This window comes from Sebastes umbrosus, chromosome 10, assembly GCF_015220745.1.
Source record: "Sebastes umbrosus isolate fSebUmb1 chromosome 10, fSebUmb1.pri, whole genome shotgun sequence".
NCBI classification, from domain to species: Eukaryota; Metazoa; Chordata; class Actinopteri; order Perciformes; family Sebastidae; genus Sebastes; species Sebastes umbrosus.
The window spans coordinates 2,790,610-2,809,013 of record NC_051278.1 but is presented as its reverse complement, the minus strand read 5'-3'; the positions used below and the strand labels follow the sequence as shown (position 1 = coordinate 2,809,013).

Genomic DNA, 18,404 nt, shown 5'->3' with positions numbered 1-18,404 from the left:
CATTTGAGAAAATGAGTAAAATTAGCTCTACAGATTTTTTTAAATTATTATTTTTTTTCTTTCTGCAAACTAGCACAAAACTTAACAGCATTATGAGCCACACCCTGAGCACAGTTCCTAGTGAACTTGTATCATTAACTATTTTACTGTGAGCACCTGAACGCATCACACTGATGACGCAGCTTCCGGCTGTCAGTTGTGTGTTGAAGCTTCACTACTGCTGCTGCAGCCTGCTGCTACAGTAGCTGTGTTTGTCACACTGTTTTTTTTTTTTTTTTAATCTTATATTAAATACTGTAGCTGTTATAATGTTGCATGTGAAGCAACGATGATCTGAGTCTTCGCAGGATCTTGGTAGGAGTCAATACATTTAGACCAGGTGGGTGCACGAAGCAGGGCAACTAAACATGATGAAGGTCTGTGATTTTGTTCAGAATCAGACATTATCTACAGATGTTATACACCTGAATGCTCACTTTAAAATTCAATATTTCACATTTTGTGCATGTGTTAGCTGTTGAGAGTAAAAATGCACCCAAAAAGTTTAGTTTATACACTTTTGGTGAGCTTATTTACCTCTACATTAATGTGTAAACACACAGCTGATCTTCCTCTAACAGTCTCTGGTCTGTTCCAGCTGTGCACCCTGCTGCTGCTGCTGTGATGCATTCACTGTCTAAGGAGATCCAGGGATTCTCCAGAACCAATCTGAGGAAACAGTGCACGCTGGTTACCACGGTGACGGGCCGGAAGCTGCTGGAGAGGAGGAGTGATGGAGGTGATGGAGGAGAGGAAGAGGAGCAGGTTGAGGAGCTGGAGAAGGGTGGAGGAGGATGTGGATTTATAGAAGATAAAAGTCTGGACCTGCAAGTTGGTGTCGTTAGACCCTTCCTACTGCTAGGTAATACTTCTACTACTTCTACTACTACTACTACTACTACTAGCCCACTACTACTAATACTACTACTACTACTACTACTACTACTACTACTACTACTACTACTACTACTACTTCTATCCCACTACTACTACTACTACTACTTCTATCCCACTACTACTACTACTACTACTTCTATCCCACTACTACTACTACTACTACTTCTATCCCACTACTACTAATACTACTATTACTACTACTACTTCTATCCCACTACTACTACTACTACTACTACTACTGCTACTACTACTACTGCTACTACTACTACTACTACTACTTCTATCCCACTACTACTACTACTACTACTTCTATCCCACTACTACTACTACTACTACTGCTACTACTACTACTACTACTACTACTACTACTATTACTACTACTACTACTACTACTACTACTACTACTACTACTACTTCTATCCCACTACTACTACTACTACTACTACTACTGCTACTACTACTACTACTACTACTGCTACTACTACTACTACTACTACTACTACTACTACTTCTATCCCACTACTACTACTACTACTACTACTTCTATCCCACTACTACTACTACTACTACTACTACTACTACTACCCCCACTACTACTTCTACTACTACTAATACTACTATTACTACTACTACTTCTATCCCACTACTACTACTACTGCTACTACTACTACTACTACTACTACTACTACTACTACTACTAGCCCACTACTACTAATACTACTACTACTACTACTAATACTAATACTAATACTACTAATACTACTACTACTACTACTACTAATACTAATACTAATACTACTACTACTACTTCTACTATTTTGGTTTACTACATCTGGTGCCCAGCCCACATGGGCTTACATGACTGGACAAAAACAACAACCAATACTACTGCTACAACTACTACTATTACTACTAGCAGTACTACTACTATGAGTACTAGTCTACTATTGTTTTAACCTTTATTTACCAAGGGTAGACTCCCTGCTCGACACTTAACCCGTATACTTTTACCATTATTGTTACTATCTGCTACTGCCACCTACTGCACTTACAGTACTTACTGCAAGTATTACTACTACTGCTACTGCATCTACTCTTACTAGTATCCTACTGCTATTACTACTATTTTTACTACGATCCTATTACCACTGTTACAACCATTACCATTATTACAACAACAACTGCTACTACTAACTCAAATTAACCTGCTCTTACTACTACTGCTGTTACCTCTACAACTGCTGTTTCAACTAAAACTACTACTACTGCTACTATTAGTAGTACTACTACAAATATTATTACTAGTTCCTCTGTTGCTACCACTATACCCCCATACCACAAATACCACAAGGGTCATTATCACAACTACTAACTGTTCAGACTACCACCATTTGTACTACTACTAGAGGTAGAGACAGAGTACTTGAATAATGTGCTCCTGAATATTATGGAAGGGGAAATACAAGTCCAAAAGTGCTTTTTGAAGCTTTCCTGAGTACAATATAAAGTTAAAAAACTACACAAGTACACAAAAAACTTCAACTAAAATCTTTTTTTATCTCATTATTATTATTATTATTATTAATATTAATAAAATATATTTATTTTATTTTATTTTTAATTTATTCTTATTTTATTATTCTTATTTTATTTACTTTGGTTTAGGTTGTTGTAGTCATTTTTCTTAAGGAAACAATAAAACGCATGATTAAAAAAAAAACCAAAAACCCCACTCGTTACCACCACTACTACTACTACTACTACTACCACTACTACTGCTATTATTAACACCCACCACCACATAAGTAGGTGTTGTGAATCTGGTGTGTGAATATATTTTATTAATTAATTTATTTTTATTAATTTATATTTCTTTATTATTATTATTACAACAATTATTTACTCATTTTATTTAAAAATAGTAGTTTAGTTTAGTAGTTTATTATAATTTTATTTTATTTATTATTAATAAATTATTATTATTATTAATAATAATAATAATAATAATAATAATTGTATTATTATTATTAAAAAAGTATCTCCTGCCTCCTCCACCACTACTACTACTACTACTACTTCTACTACTACAACAGCTGTTACTAGTCCTGCCACTAGTTTAATAGTGTTCAGTATTCGAGTCCACTAATAATAAATAGATAAAATCCTAATAACAGATAAATCAATGATATTCATTTTGACGTTAGGGAGCCCGGTGACCTCCACTTCAGCTGGAGGACGCAGGTCGACACCTCCACATGTCAGCGTGTGTCCGTCCTGCTGAGGTGTCCTTGAGCCTGACATTGAATCCCCTCACAGCTCCGAGGTGCTGTTCACTTCTGTAGCTACACGCCTTTAGCTTTGACCTCACGACAGGAGAAACTCAACGAGTCAGCAGGGATCAATAAGATATTACATCTGTTAGGTTCAATAGCGGTGACTCTTCTCTGTACAGCGGGTCACTGCTAACAGTATTAAAATGGTCATTTCCCTGTTATGACACCTCCCAGGATCAGGTCTGTGAAAGGTTCAGCAGTAAAGCACCTTGTTAAACGTTTGACAGGTTTTCTCCGATATTAAAACGTCTCTTTGTCATTGTGATTCTCCGACAGTGAGACAATGGAGATTTCATTCCACTTGGCAGGCGGCCCTTTTGTTTTTTTTGTCTGCGATGCTCTTGTCACAGTTGTCACATTATGTAGGCTATATACGTATGACCGCTGAGACTGGAGGTGATTTCCTCTCTGGGTACTTTGTGCACCCTCAGCTCTCTTTAGCACTACGAGTTCAGTGTCTCTAATATTTATAATTATACCGACATCCGTTGGTAAATACCAATGATGATTACTACCTCGCCGTGCCTATAAATACGACCCGTCCGGATGGACTTGCAGTACAAGTTTACATCATCATTCATGATTACTAATAAAGCATATAGAGTTAGATGAGAATATTGATGCCCCTCTCAAACATGAATCATCTAACTCTCGCTGAGAAAGCTTTGTGACAACTTAACTTTTACTTTAAAGGTGCAGTGTGTAGGATTTGGCGGCATCTAGCGATGTGGTTGCAAATTGCAACCAATTAAAATTTTATAATATGTCTGAGGAAAATGTTGATATTCCCAACAGCCTCGTCTTTTTCCTCTGTCATTATGCCTTTGCATCTCCTGCATTATGTTACCCACTTGCCAGCTTGCTAAATTGTTAGCCTTTGGTTAGTTTTGTTAGGTTGCAGATTGCAACCAGTGGGCAACCTCAGGGTCTGAAAAGTGAAGCTAACGCGGAAGTGCCTTAAACCTGCATTCTTTCTACCAGCCAGCAGGGGGCGACTCCTCTGGTTGCTAAAAGAAGTCTGATTGTATAGAAGTCTATGAGAAAATGAGCCTACTTCTCACTTGATTTATTAACTCAGTAAACATTGTAAACATGAGTTTATGGTCTCAATCGCTAGTTTCTTCTGTCATTATGTCTTTGCATTTCCTGCATTATGTTACCCGCTTGCTAGCTTAATAAACTGTTAGCCTCTGTGGCTTCCAGACGCCGACAGTAGATGATGGCGACAACCAAAATTAAGAACTCAAGGCTTCAAAACCGCAGTCCACAAACCAACGGGTGACGTCACGATGACTACGTCCGCTTCATATATACAATCTATGATTACAACCATCTGAAACTTCTCACGTGTGCCAAGCGTGTAAGAGAACTACGGTGGCCGACTTGAAAACGTGTAGAGCCAGTGTTTGGTTTGTCCGTTCTGAGCTACTGTAGGAACATAGCGGCTGGCTCTGTGGAGAGGACCCGCTCCCTATGTAGATATAAACGACTCATTCTAAGATAACGGAAACACAACAATTCTTATTTTCAGGTGATTATACACTAATGAAAACATACTTATTAATATTATATTCCATTTCTGCCAATAGATCCCCTTACATGCTACACACTGGTCCTTTATAAGTAAATATAAGTAAAGGATCCGAGTTTCCTCCACTGCCAGGAAACAACGAGTACAAAGAAAGCAACACATAAATACAGAGCTGTCATATTCAGCGGTGTAAAACTCAGCAGAAAGCAAAGGCTGCAAAGATATCAGCCCCTATATCACTTAGTAGGAAAACATTCAGACAGAAAACACAGAGGAGGGAAGATATCAGTCAGCGGAAACAAACAGTGAAATGGCTTACAGCGACAGAAATACAAAGACAGGCATATGATTTGTATAGTAGCGCTTATAGGCTTAAAAGCTGTTGAAATAATATTATCTACAGCTGCAGAAAAGGAAGTTTATGATTTTCATGAAAAGAGTGAGCAAAGGCGTTTTTTTTTATGATAACAGCAGCAGAGGAAGCAGGTCAAAGACTAATGGAGGAAATAAAACGAGAGCAAACCACTGAGAAACGGCAGATAATCATTGAAGGAGACAGTTAAAACAGAATGAGCGACGGCCTCTTTCACTCTTCATGAGTAGCAGGAGCGGGATAATTATGTGAAAGAGACATATGGGCAGGAAACATGATGGCAGGACTTCCTCCAGATTTACTGAGTGACGACTCTGCAGCAGCTCACTCGCCTTCAAAGCAGCAATATTTGCTCTCTTTGCAGTCGCCAATCCACTTTCACACAATGCCAAATGCATGGTGTTGAGACGTAAATCTAAATCCACAGGATGGAGTGTCTTTGGAAATAAGCCAGCTCCGGCCCATATGCCTCATCAGCGTAGATTTAAACTGACACATCTGGGAAGAGATGCAGGACTTTTAGTGTGACACGGGACCAAATTCAATTTGCTGAACCACAGAGCACAGATCTCTGTCATATTGAGCAGCAAATGTTATTAAAGTTTCTTTAAATTCTATATTTAGAAATAAATCTATACTTTTATTTGCTTGACAAAACCCTGAAAATCATCTTCTGCCTCTACATTGATTTCTCTTCTATGTTAGAATTATATATCTTCACGATTTTGGCCATAACTCAAGAATTTAAAATGAAATTAAAATGATTAAAAAAAAATAAAGAAAAATTGCAAATCCTCACATTTTTGGAGATTGAACCAGCGGATGTTTGACGCTTTTGTTTGATAAATGACTTAAAAGATTAATAAATGTAGTGGAGTAAAAAGTACAATATTTCCCTCTGAGATGTAGTAGAGTAGAAGTATAAAGTAGCATAAACTGGAAATACTCAAGTAAAGTACCAGTATGACGAAAGTGTACTTAAGTACAGTACTTGAGTAAATGTATTTAGTTACTTTAGAACTTAAAATGATAAAAGAAAATAAAGAATGATAGCAACTGCTCACATTTTAGATGCTGGAACCAGCGGATGTTTGGCACTTCTGTTTGATAAATGACTCAAAGATGAATCAATGTTTACTGTTTTAACATCATCATCATCATTATAACACTGTAAAACTGTACAGCTGAATTAAGTGGTACATTTTGTCTCTCTCGTGTAAAAATAAATATTCATGTGAACGAGGAGGGAAAAGCAGCATTTGATCATTTACTAACAGAGCAATTATAGCGAGCCTGCAGGAAGTGTTTTATTTATTAAATAGATATGTTTTGGTAAGCAGAGGCATGCCCTCCGGTCTGTATCCTCATCCAGTTGTTTCTGCCTGTTTCAGCCTCTCAGGATGCAGCCCACGACATTGACACCCTGCAGAGATATAAGGTCAGTACTGGGGGGGGGATCAATACAGCGAAGGCATGCCCTTGCCTGGCTGTGATTGTAGTGACATGAGATTAGAGGACGCCGTGTAGGTGTGCAGGCGTCCTGCGGCTCCTTCGGCAAGCAACCAGCCGATAGCCGGAGGAGCTCGTGACTCGCCGTGCAGTGACAGTTGTGCTCAGCAGAGGGAGTAAATGATTACAGTAAGTCTCAGAGAGATGTGACTATACTCCTCTCTGCAGTGGCTGCTCCCGGCCACCAGCATATTGCTGCCTGTGCAGTCTCAGGATGATGAATTGGAGAGATTACAGATGCCTTCACTTCCTGTTTCTGGGATGAAACATTGACTGCCTAATAACCAAACCAACCAGGGCTTCCCACACAGCTAATAAAGCTCAGACATGACAGTGGGCTCCAAGGATCGTTTTATATAAAAGGAGCTGTTCTTTACCAGAAGAACATTTAATAAACATTCTCTGGTATCTCAATAAAAAGATCTTAACATTGTGTAGTTTGTGAGGAAATCTATTTAAGTCAGGGAGAATAAGTCTTCTTGGTTTGATCGTATCCGGCTCACTCTGCTGGATTTAACTTCTCGATCAAACCTTTAGTTTCGAGTGAAAAGAGCAACAAAAAAAAGTGTCTGTACCATCTGCATTACAGAAGTTTATTTCAGCAGGTGGATCCCAAAATTACATCATCAATCATGGTATTTTTGTTGCTTCGCTGACTAATTGCGACATAACTCGATTTGAGAACGCACCTGCGAACATGGCCGAGGCCGAGGATGATCAGAAACACGGTGAAGGTGTCCAGGTTTCACAAAACATGCATATATTTAAGTATTTATTATGTTGTTTCTATGATTTTTTTGCCCGTTTTATTCCGTTTTATGTATGTATATATTTATTATCGAAAATCAATTAACAACACAAAACAATGACAAATATTGTCCTTTGACAGCCCTATGTATATATATATATATACATATATATATATATTGTATTTTTATTTTCTATTTATTTTAGCAAATGTTACTCAAACATTAATAAATAGTGCATTTTTTGGGGTCTATTTTCTGCTTTGAAAACAAATATTGAATATATATATTACAATTACAAATTGTTTTTAAAAAAATATGATTTTATTTAATATAACTTGTTTTAATCGTTACTCAAACATAGGAAATAGGAAAAATAGTGCATTCGTTGGGGACTATTTTCTGCTATAATATATATATAACATGTTTTTCAAATATATAATTTTATTTATTTGTACATATTTTAATTTATTAATAATAATAATAATATATATATATTTAATATTACTCAAACATTATATTAAAAATATATATACTAAAAAAATATATATATATATATTTTAAAGGGCTCTGTAATTATTAAGCAAATATTACTCAAACATTAGTAAATAGTGCATTCGTTGGGGACTATTTTCTGCTGCAGATTAATACACATTTGATGCAGCAGGACAGTGTATGTGTGATTGAGTCAGAATAAACCACAGTGAGTGTTTGTTCATGGTGATGAAGGAACATGTCACCCAGTTCATGTGTTTTTAACAGTTTTTGAACAACAATGGAGCTCTATGGCACAGAGGAAGAAGATATCTCAGGCTTTAGATTCACACACAGTGATACGTGTGAGTAGAAAACATTCTTTATGGGACTTTTTGACAATTAGAAACATATAGTTTAGTATCACCACATCCCTCCTTTAACTTGTGTAAAAGCATGTTGGATGCTGGGAGCAGATGTAGAGGAGGAGAGAGTTTAGCCCTCAGAGGTAAGCTAAATTTAAGTGAGAGTAGACAGATACTGCAAAATGAATTGGAGCCATCTGTCTTCCCTCCCGCCTCCCACCTCTCCCTCTTCCATCAGCCCTCCTCCAGCTCCGTCTCTCTGCCCTCTCACTCAGTCACATTCAGGTTGTGTCATGTCATCAATATGGCTGACAGAATATCTCTCTTCCTCTCTTGCCAAAGCCAAAACAGCCTTTAAAACAAGTCAATGCTCGGGGGGGTCATTTGCTGAAGGAGTGTCCTGTCTCTCTTTCTCTCTCTCTCTGTCTCTCTCTCTCTCTCTCTCTCTCTTCCTGTCAGGTGTCTCATGTGCTGAACGTGGCCTACGGAGTCACTAACCTGTTCCCAGATCAGCTGCTTTATAAGACGCTGCAGATCCTGGACCTCCCAGACACCGACATCACCTCGTATCTCGGGGAATGCAGCTCCTTCATAGATCAGACACGAGAACAGGTAATACAGCATGTAATCATCCAATTGAGCATTTAAACTTAAATGAAGTAGCAACATTTTGATGTAAAATACACCTTTACAAGTACAGTCTTGGATTTTAAATTTTTACTTGAAATATTTCGACTATGAATTGTCATTTTTACACTTTTTAAAGGGGCAGATTTTAGGCTAGCAGTTTCCCCCTATCTGACTGTCTCTACAAGAAAGAAAATAAGCGTATTTCCCAGAATGTCGAACAATTTATTTCAGTCAAAAGCGATATAACGGCTTCAGTTCCCCGTCAGAAAGGTCTGTCTGACGGCGAGGTGAAGCGGCTGTGGACGGGAGCAGCAGAAAAACGTATTTTAACCATCTTAAAAAAACAAACAATATCAGTTGAAGTGTACGCTATATTTAGAATATTTTCACCGCTTTATCCCGCCGTCAGACAGCCCTTTCTGACGGGGAACTAACGCCGTTATATCGCTGTCTTCAAAGCCACCAGACTCCATTCACAGAAACAGTAATTTTACCTCTCTTTCTCTCTCACTTCAAAAATCAAAACTAACCCTTTTAGTTATTTCCAAATTTAGCACAGCTAACGTTGACTCAGCTAGTGCTAGTGTTCACATTATTCATAACCTTAATGATTAGCTTACTGTGATAACCTACTTCACTGCTTTTTGGGCGTTTCTATTTAAAACAAAGAAAAAAGCAGATGGACCTGCCTTCTAATCTGCCAAGTATCTAATAAATACAGCCAACCGATAAATATAGTGGAGTAAAAAGTACATCTCCTCCTGACATCTAGTGGAGTAGAAATACTGTATAAAGGAACGTGAAATTGAAATAACCGAGTAAAGTAAACATACTGAGTCATCTTTTAGCACTGACAGATGCAGACACAGAGTTTTCGTGGTTTTACCAGATAAAAAATGCATTAAATCTCTTTAAACATTTCTGTAACTACCTTCTCACAGGACGGGGAACTGAAGCCGTTACATCGCTCTCTTCAAAGCCACCAGACTCCATTCACAAAAACAGTAATTTTACCTCTCAGAGTATACATACAACTCCACTTCAAAAAATCCAAACTACTCTTTCAGTTATTTCCAAACTTAGCACAGCTAACGTTGACTCACATCATTCATAACCTTATTGATTAGCTTACTTGGGAAACCTACGTCACTGCTTTTCGGGCGTTTCCATTTGAAAATGGAAACGAAGTATCTACAAGTATCTCGTAAATACAGCCAACAGATCAATGTAGTGGAGTAAAATCTCCTGAAATCTAGTGGAGTAGAAGTATAAAGTAACATGAAATTGAAATAGCTGAGTAAACCCTAACCCTTTTATCACTGACACACGCAGACACACCGAGTTTTCGTGGTTTTACCAGATAAAAAATGCATTAAATCTCTTTTAACATTTCTGTATCTACCTTCTCACAGGAGGCTCACGTAGCCTAACAACGTCCTCTTTTATATCCGCCGGCTAATTTAACATGTCAGTGTGCACACACAGCTATTCCGCTTCCTCACTGCGACGCATTTACATACATCTGCAGCAGTCGGTTTATCTGTAACTCAGCACAAAGAGAGAGGCGGGTGGTCAGAATACCTATTAAAAGACCACGCTGGGGTCATTTCATGTAGAAAGTTTACACTCAAATCATTTCTGTGTGCTGTGTGTCAGACTTTTTAAGGGATTATTTCCAGGCAGAGCATTATTTCCTGTGTGTCAGGAGATTGACCGTAAGCAGAACATAATGTGATGTGAGCGCTGATATGAAAACACTCAACTCGAGTGCAATGAAATAACAGCAAAACAAGAAACTCTGACAAAACCAAATTAAGTCTCCGTGTTTGCTGTGATGGATTATCTCGCTCAGGCAATTTTCAGTTTGCAGAAAAGTTTTCTTTTTTACACAAAAGGAGGAAAAAAACGAGAGCTGAAATGTGGCTATAGTGACTGCAGACAACGGCACAAATAATATAAAGGAGCAGAGAAAGCGTCGTGATTGATGGAAACTTATTAAAGACTGATGTCATTCTCTCTGTATGTGCTTCATTTGATTGTATTCCACCCAGAGGAGCGGCCTGATTGGCTCATACTTTGAAATGAAAGCACAGATAACAGTGATAACATGTCAATTACAGCAACCGCGTGAGTGCAGCCGAAGCTAATTTAAATCCCTCGGTGGGTATTAATTGACATGTAAAATCAAAAACGTGCCTACAGTTTCTGTTCTGAAAGGAGACTTTATTATTATTATTATTATTATGATATGGGAGGTTGAATAAAAGAGACGAATGTGTCAATATGCTGAGCCTCAGTTGGGAGCTGTGGGCCTGCACCCATTGTCTACAGATGTGGCTGGAATTTAAAAAAAATAATCATTTCCAGTCAGGCACTCTAGGCAGTAAAATAATTACATCTACATTAATATTAATCATATCGCAAATGTTTGGCACTCAAACCACAGACGCAGATTTATTCCGTGTCTGTCTAAGGCTGCTTTCAGAGGTGTTGGAAAGTCAGAAATTACAGTTTCACGAGGACAGATGCAGTGAAATGACTCTTTAAGCTGAGATTTTCTCGATCTATCTGATGTCAGGTCAACATGGTGATCAGTGCACGCATTCATTAGAACACGTTTAGCATTTTAAAAAAACAAATTTGACAAAAACAAGATCATTTTGTGCTGATGTTCTGAAACAACCCCAATCAAACAGAGGTGGATGTTGTTTATTTTTTAAAGGTGCTCTATACGACATCCAGAGTGGATATTAAATATATAGAAAAGTGGACCCTAGTCACTGTGGATTGCCGTTTTGAAGCCTTGAGTTCTGTATTTTGGCCGTCACCATCTTGGTTTTTGGCCGTCGGCATCTTGTTTTTTGTCAATCACCATCTTGTTTTTTGGTCGTCACCATCTTGGTTTTTGGTCGTCGCCGTCTTGGTTTTTGCACTAATGAAGAGATATGTATTTTTCCTAATGTGACCTCTTGAACATGTGGAGGTTGTAATTAAAGACCAGTTCTCTTTTATATTGACCCTCCTCCCTCTCTGTTCTCTGTCTAAAGGACGGCGTGGTGCTGGTCCACTGTAACGCGGGCGTATCCCGCTCTTCCTCCATCGTCATTGGCTACCTGATGTTGAGGGAGGGGCTGTCGTTTGATGATGCGTACAGCCAGGTGAAGCTGGCGAGGCCCTCAACTCGCCCCAACGCCGGCTTCTACCAGCAACTACAGACCTACAAACCTTAACGCTGCATTCACTGACTGTCATTGTTGTCCTGTTGTTTTCTGTTTTTGTAAAGATTATAATGTCACATCAAATTTCACCAGTAAGATATATTTTTGTTAATGTCTAGACAAACAATGGTTTGTTTTTTGAAAGCCATACAACACAGAAATAATATGATAATGTATTTGCTAAAAAAAGAAATTCAACATAAGGTCAAACTTGGTTATGTGCCACATGTATGTTCATGCCCAGTATGTATGCATGTGTCGAGTGTCTAAAAATACAGCTAGTAAGTGAAGAACTGTGTCTGCCTTTCATTCCACAGTAAGAAAATAAACTGATTTCTATTAGATGTGTTCATTTTGGAGGCTGCTGTTTTCTTTGCAGTATAGATTGTGTTCTAATTAAAGACGTACCACTCGTTCCTGAGGTTCAACGTGATTTCTTTCTCAGCTACACGAGCTGATATCAATTATAATGATTACCCTCACTGCTGCATTGTCTCTATCAATTTCACAACTTTGCAAAGTTGATGCGCTAACCTCGCTCCCTTGAAATAATTAGCTTGTAATTAGCTTGTTAGATAATGAGGGAGAATCCAGTTGGCTCACATGCTAATCAACAAATACCGCTGGGACGAGCTCCTAACGCTGCAGACTCTCAGCACACAGAGGTATCATAGCCTCATCTTCACTGAATGGATATAAAGTCTATAGGGCAGACGTGTGTTTGTTGTTCACACAGCGGAGAGCATTTACTGATCATTATTGTACTCGTTAATGTCCTGGATGTCGGAGTTAACAGAATGATCCGAAGCAGGCGTTCTGCATGCTTAGCTGCATCGAAAACTTGACCTAAATACATTCGTCCACGTTTTTGATTCGTAAGACAGAAAATCTGAAAATACATGCTCTTGGTTACACACACTGTGTAAAATGAGCATCAAGTTTACAGCCCCAAAGCACAAAATGACCATAATTTAACTGCAGTTATGAATATTAATAGTGACGGTGTGATTACTTCACCAGCTGCTTAGATCTGTCTGTCTTTGAGAAGTCAGTTTTCAGGATGAACTTTTTAATTTATACTAACTGCTGACGATCAGTTTGGGATCAAACAAATGTGATGAGCCTCGCTTGTCGCCCTAACATATCATTACATTAGCAACAACAAGTACCAACGACGACAATCAATCAATTCAGCAAACTATACATGAGTTTGGGGGGCCCTAAGCAGCCACTACATCGCTGGTTGGCTTTTTTTTGGTGATTGTTTGGCCGATGTTTGTCATTTTATTTTGCTAATTTAATGGTCAGCTTCCAAAGCTCAGCCGCGAGAGAAGGAGAGAGATACAGCGGGGAGAACAACGTGCAGAGTCGGCATATTTTCACATCTACCTCTGTGAAATAAAGGTTTATTTCAACCAAACCAGAGTTGGTGATTGTTGGAAAGACTAACCATGACGGTTTCATTTAGTTTCTCTTAAGTGTGTTTTACGATGCTCCGCCGCTAGAACAACTTAAACTTAAAGCCCCCCCCTCCAGCCAGTTTTACTTCCTGTTTTTTGGTTAACGTTCTTTCTCAAACAGAGAATGGTGGTGTGGTTAATAGTCAGACGTAATTTATTACCATGGCAACCAGACTTCATCGTTTTTCAACCCAGTTTAGATGAAACCAGTTTAGATAAATTTACTGTTTATCAGACCACAAATGAGACAAGAATTATCTCAACACACCGACTCTCTCTCACTCGCTCTCTTCTTCACCGCCTCCTCCTGGCGAGGCGGCCGTCTGGCTGCTGCTGCACTGAGGAGCCTCACCGCCGCACGCCGGCCACAGCATACCGGAGGACGGATGGACATGTTGTCGAGGTTCGCCGTTTGAAATGCAGTTTCGGGATGTTTTGGAGGACCACTGTCCACCAGCACCAGCCGCTCTCGCCTCAGCTCCAGCACCGACACCGCACCGGGCTGCTCTGTGATCCGTTTATTTTTCTAATGGGACTTTTCTCCCTTTTTCCTTTGGGCTGAAAGTTGTGTCGCTCCCCGTCGTTCAGACCTGTTGTCCCGCAAACCTCCGGTACCGGCTGCTTTCCGTTACTTTATCTGCTCAGACTCAAACGATCATGAGTGCTCCTGCAGCTTCTACTATAGTCATACGTCATATTCCCATTTTAGCAACAACCTTTTTTTTTTAACTTTGAGCACAAAATTAAGTCATATGTAAAAAAAAAAATTGTCAAACAGTGTGGCTAATCAACTTAGTCAGGAAATGACTGAAATAAATATGAAATATCATAGAAATGCCAAAATACGCTGGAGGGGGGCTTTAAGTTATTGAAGTTACGTGACAAATACATCAACGTTGACTTCTGGTTTCATTCAAGAACAGCGTTTTCCTGGGTGAAAGTCCGGTGTTTTTTCACCCACCCATCCACCTCAACCTCCTCCTCTTTATACTACCTGGTTCACGATTATATATGTATTAAATACGCATTGATTCGTGGGATATATACAAATTACAGTGCATTACTTTTCGTATGTATAGCTACGAACGGTGTATGACAACAGCCTGCAACTGTACAATACGATCATTATTGTTCAAGTATTTTCCATCCTGATGTATTAACTCTTCAAAAGAGACATTTGTGCTGGATTCTTGCTCTCATTAGAGAGCGTATTTGTTCCCTTTTTGAAAATGCAGTTGTGTCAGTTGCCGTCGCTCAGGGGAAGTGGAGGGGTGGAGGTTGGTTCTGTGCCAGAGACTCGGAGGAGGAGATAAGTTCTGCCAAATCTGTTGCAATTCCTACAAGTCCCATAAAGGTCATAGATTATTTAAGACGTCTTTAAAGCCGTGGACTGATTGCACGGAGCGGGCCGCTGTCTGTCACTGCTAATCACTAAATATTTGGGGCCTACGGCTTTGTTTTTCCCAATAAATGTCCACTGCTGTCCAATAAATACACAACTCAGCTTGTTATAGTCTTAAACAGGCAAATAAAATATGGAACCAGTGTGTGACTAATGGCGACAGTGCCAGTATGCAGCCTGACAGCACTTGAGTGTTGGCCTTTTCTTTGGTGTTGTTCAATGGTGTATCACTGAAGAGTATCTGCTACGAAGCCAACTGGGTTTCCCCTGACATTTTTGTGACATTTCACCGTCTGGATGTGACGGCCCACAGTATGGCACAAGCTGTCCCATCTGTAGGGTCTCATGGGGTCCAACCACCATCTCAGTCTGTGCAGGCCTCAGTATGAGAATATTAACAGACAGAGAGAGGTGGGCTACATACAGGATGGTGAATAATTCCCCCTAAAGCAGCGCAGCGTTATCTGGCCTGTTGGCTTTCATTAGATTTGATGAACTGCAGAAGCGAACAATGGAACATTTTTTTTTCTTTTTTTAAAAACATCCCACACATTAATCACATGCACACACAAAAACAAAACTGGGCAAAGTATCAACATAAATAAAATGTTTTTATGTGCATTTCTTTACATTATGAGAACATATGCATATGAGCACAGCTGCATGAATGCCATCTGCATTTAGAAAAGTGCACATTATCACATGTAAATGAATGTGAGTGTTGTGTATGAATGTATTTCATTAGGAATGTTGATTTCACAGTGTATGTTTCTGCATGTCAGTTTGCTGATAATGGGTTTATCTATATCTATCTGTCTGTCTGTCTGTCTGTCTGTCTGTCTATCTATCTGTCTGTCTGTCTGTCTGTCTGTCTATCTATCTATCTGTCTGTCTGTCTGTCTGTCTGTCTGTCTATCTATCCATCCATCTATCTATCTATCCATCCATCCATCCATCCATCCATCCATCCATCCAAAAAATTAGAAATTGCAAAATTTTTATAAAAAAACAACATGGTCTTCACCATCTTGGTTCTTGGTCTTCACCATCTTGGTATTTGGTCGTCACCATCTTGGTTTTGGTCGTCAACATCTTGTTTGTGGTCTTCGCCATCTTGGTTCGTGGTTGTGAACATCTTGGTTTTTGTTCTTCATCATCTTGGTTTTTGGTCGTCACCATCTTGGTTTTTGGTCGTCACACCAGAGTACATTACTGTGTTCACAACCGCCCGGACGAACCGCACTAAGTTTGATTAAAACGGACTAAATGTTGGCTTGGGAACGCGCTCTTAGACAATCTCGTGGTGGAACGTCATCTTACTAAGACACTTTATGTTGGTTTTCCCTTTAATTCGTCACCCATCTGTACTTTACTTCTTCCATGATCATCTCTCTTAAAGTTGGAACACATCTGCTCACCAAGAAACTGCAATAAAACATTTTCACTCTGCTTCTTGTTTGTCTTCTTCCACATAAATGTGTGGATAGTGAACATTATTTCTGCTATTGTTTTCCCGTTGGTGTGATATGTTATTAAATGAACCAGCCATTTATTTAACACACGATATAATTATACTATATATATCACTGATGTCCTTCTTCTCTTCCCAAACAGGAATTAAAATCCACCATTATCTTGCTATTGTACTGAAACACTAAACAGAAATGATGTACAATAATACACAATGCATAGCGAATGGGATACAAGGGGAAAATATACTGTGAGTGTACATGTATATGTTCCCCTGGTATCCCATCCTGTATGTTTTATTTATACAAATAAAAGCAAACTGATGCACATATACGGTCTAAACTAATGCATAAAGCACCAGAAGAATTGACCGGGGAGTACAGAGTTAGATTTGTATTCGTGTAAAATTAATCTAGTGGAGCCGATGGGAGGGTTTTAAGCTTATTGCAGTATTGGATCATGGGACCCAAAGTAGAGGGAAATTTATCAGATAAGCCTCTTACTGTGTACTTTATTTTCTCAGAGCTCAACAACAATATTCGGTCACTAAACCAGAGCGAGGCTCTGGGGGGTCTCGACAATTTCCTGTCGAGGAAAATCCTCACGACGAGCCAACGCCGATGCAAATGTAGTAATTCAGAGTCATTCAGTGAGAAACACAAGAAAGGATTTGTTTTGTTTCTTACTGAATGAAATCTAAGTGGAACGCCAAGAAAGGAAATAAGCAGCCTCAGCACCGGGCTGTAGTTCTACAGGCAGTAAGTGTTTGAGATGGAGATTTAAGATGGACCAGGATTCTGTTAACTAGGATCAAAATAATATATGTATGTGTAGTTCTAGTTAAAAAAAAAGTGTGGTAAACCTACAATTAGTGGTCGTGCACTTTAACAGAGAGTGTGTTTGTGCAGTGAAGCGTTCTCGCAAAAGGTCGTTAGGTGCACTTTGACTTAACGAGGTCCAGCGGGGACGTGCAGTCATCAGGAGGCATGTATACATTTTATTTAGCTAGAAACAATCTGCACAAAGAGACTAAAGAAATACACAGTACACACTGTTAGATTCATATATATATATATATATATATATTTTTTAATTGATTATATATATATATGTGTGTGTTTTTGTATGTGTATGTACTGTGTGTGCGTATATCTGTGTGTATATGTATATATGTATATAGTATATGCAGTATATATATATATATATATATGTATATTGTATAAAATAGATTTTATTTTATTTTATTCTTTTTAATTTCTTTTTCTTTTTTTACTTGTGTATATTCTTTTTATTTATTTATTTATTTGTATATGTATGTTTTTCCTGTATCTATATTGGCTTATTTTATATTAATATTATGTTGTAATTGGGGACGTTTGCAAATGTTTGTTCTGTTGTTTCAAAATGAACAAAAAAACAATAAATATAGTATTGAAAAAAAAAAAAACTATTTATTTACTTACTTATTTATTTATTAAACTTTTTTGCATGGCGGCGATCAATCTTCATTTATTAAGGTATCGGCAACGCTCAGGTTCAGGCAAGGTCAAAAAATAATTATTAGACGTGTATAAAACAATCGTTTGTTTAATAAGAGATTAATGCATATGAATTGTCAAAATTACAATCCAAACATACGTGAGATTGCAATAATATATCTTTGATATCTTCTGATTTCTTTCCCCCAAAAGGGTGTGTGGCTTTGACTTTAAGTGAAGTACCCGTAATGAGCCGGTCTGATGTATACCTTGTTCTCATTGTACCTTTAAGGTGTGAATACTTGTTTTATTTCATGTACACAATAAAGATCAAAATGTTTTGTTTTTCTTGTTTTTATCATCTGAATTTTAAGTAGTCAATAAAATATTTATTTGTTAAACTGAATCGAGCACATGAGGTGCTTTAATGAATGAAATCCATAATTCATCTGTTTTGCTCTTCATGAGTTGTTTTTTCC

At 38.4% G+C, this 18,404-nt stretch overlaps 1 protein-coding gene across 2 annotated transcripts; it reads left to right on the top strand.

Moving 5' to 3' along the window:
* The first annotated feature begins 138 nt into the window (after nucleotides 1-138).
* Nucleotides 139-12,531, top strand: LOC119495455 (dual specificity protein phosphatase 19-like). Of its 2 annotated transcripts, none has more exons than XM_037781917.1 (5): nucleotides 139-416; nucleotides 638-901; nucleotides 6,565-6,611; nucleotides 8,727-8,879; nucleotides 11,945-12,531. In XM_037781917.1, the coding sequence occupies exons 2-5, from the start codon at nucleotides 664-666 to the stop codon at nucleotides 12,125-12,127; spliced, it is 621 nt and encodes a 206-aa protein (XP_037637845.1). In that variant the 5' UTR covers nucleotides 139-416; nucleotides 638-663; the 3' UTR covers nucleotides 12,128-12,531. The 2 variants fall into 2 exon arrangements, with proteins under 2 accessions (XP_037637845.1, XP_037637844.1); XM_037781916.1 differs by having other exon boundaries at nucleotides 142-379.
* The last annotated feature ends 5,873 nt before the right edge of the window (nucleotides 12,532-18,404 follow it).

Bases quoted from the DNA above. Each gene is read 5' to 3' on its own strand.
- LOC119495455 (XM_037781917.1), top strand. From the start codon at position 664: ATGCATTCACTGTCTAAGGAGATCCAGGGATTCTCCAGAACCAATCTG. The intron at 6,612-8,726 runs GTCAGTACTGGG...TCTTCCTGTCAG, and splicing joins ACACCCTGCAGAGATATAAG to GTGTCTCATGTGCTGAACGT. The intron at 8,880-11,944 runs GTAATACAGCAT...CTCTGTCTAAAG, and splicing joins TAGATCAGACACGAGAACAG to GACGGCGTGGTGCTGGTCCA.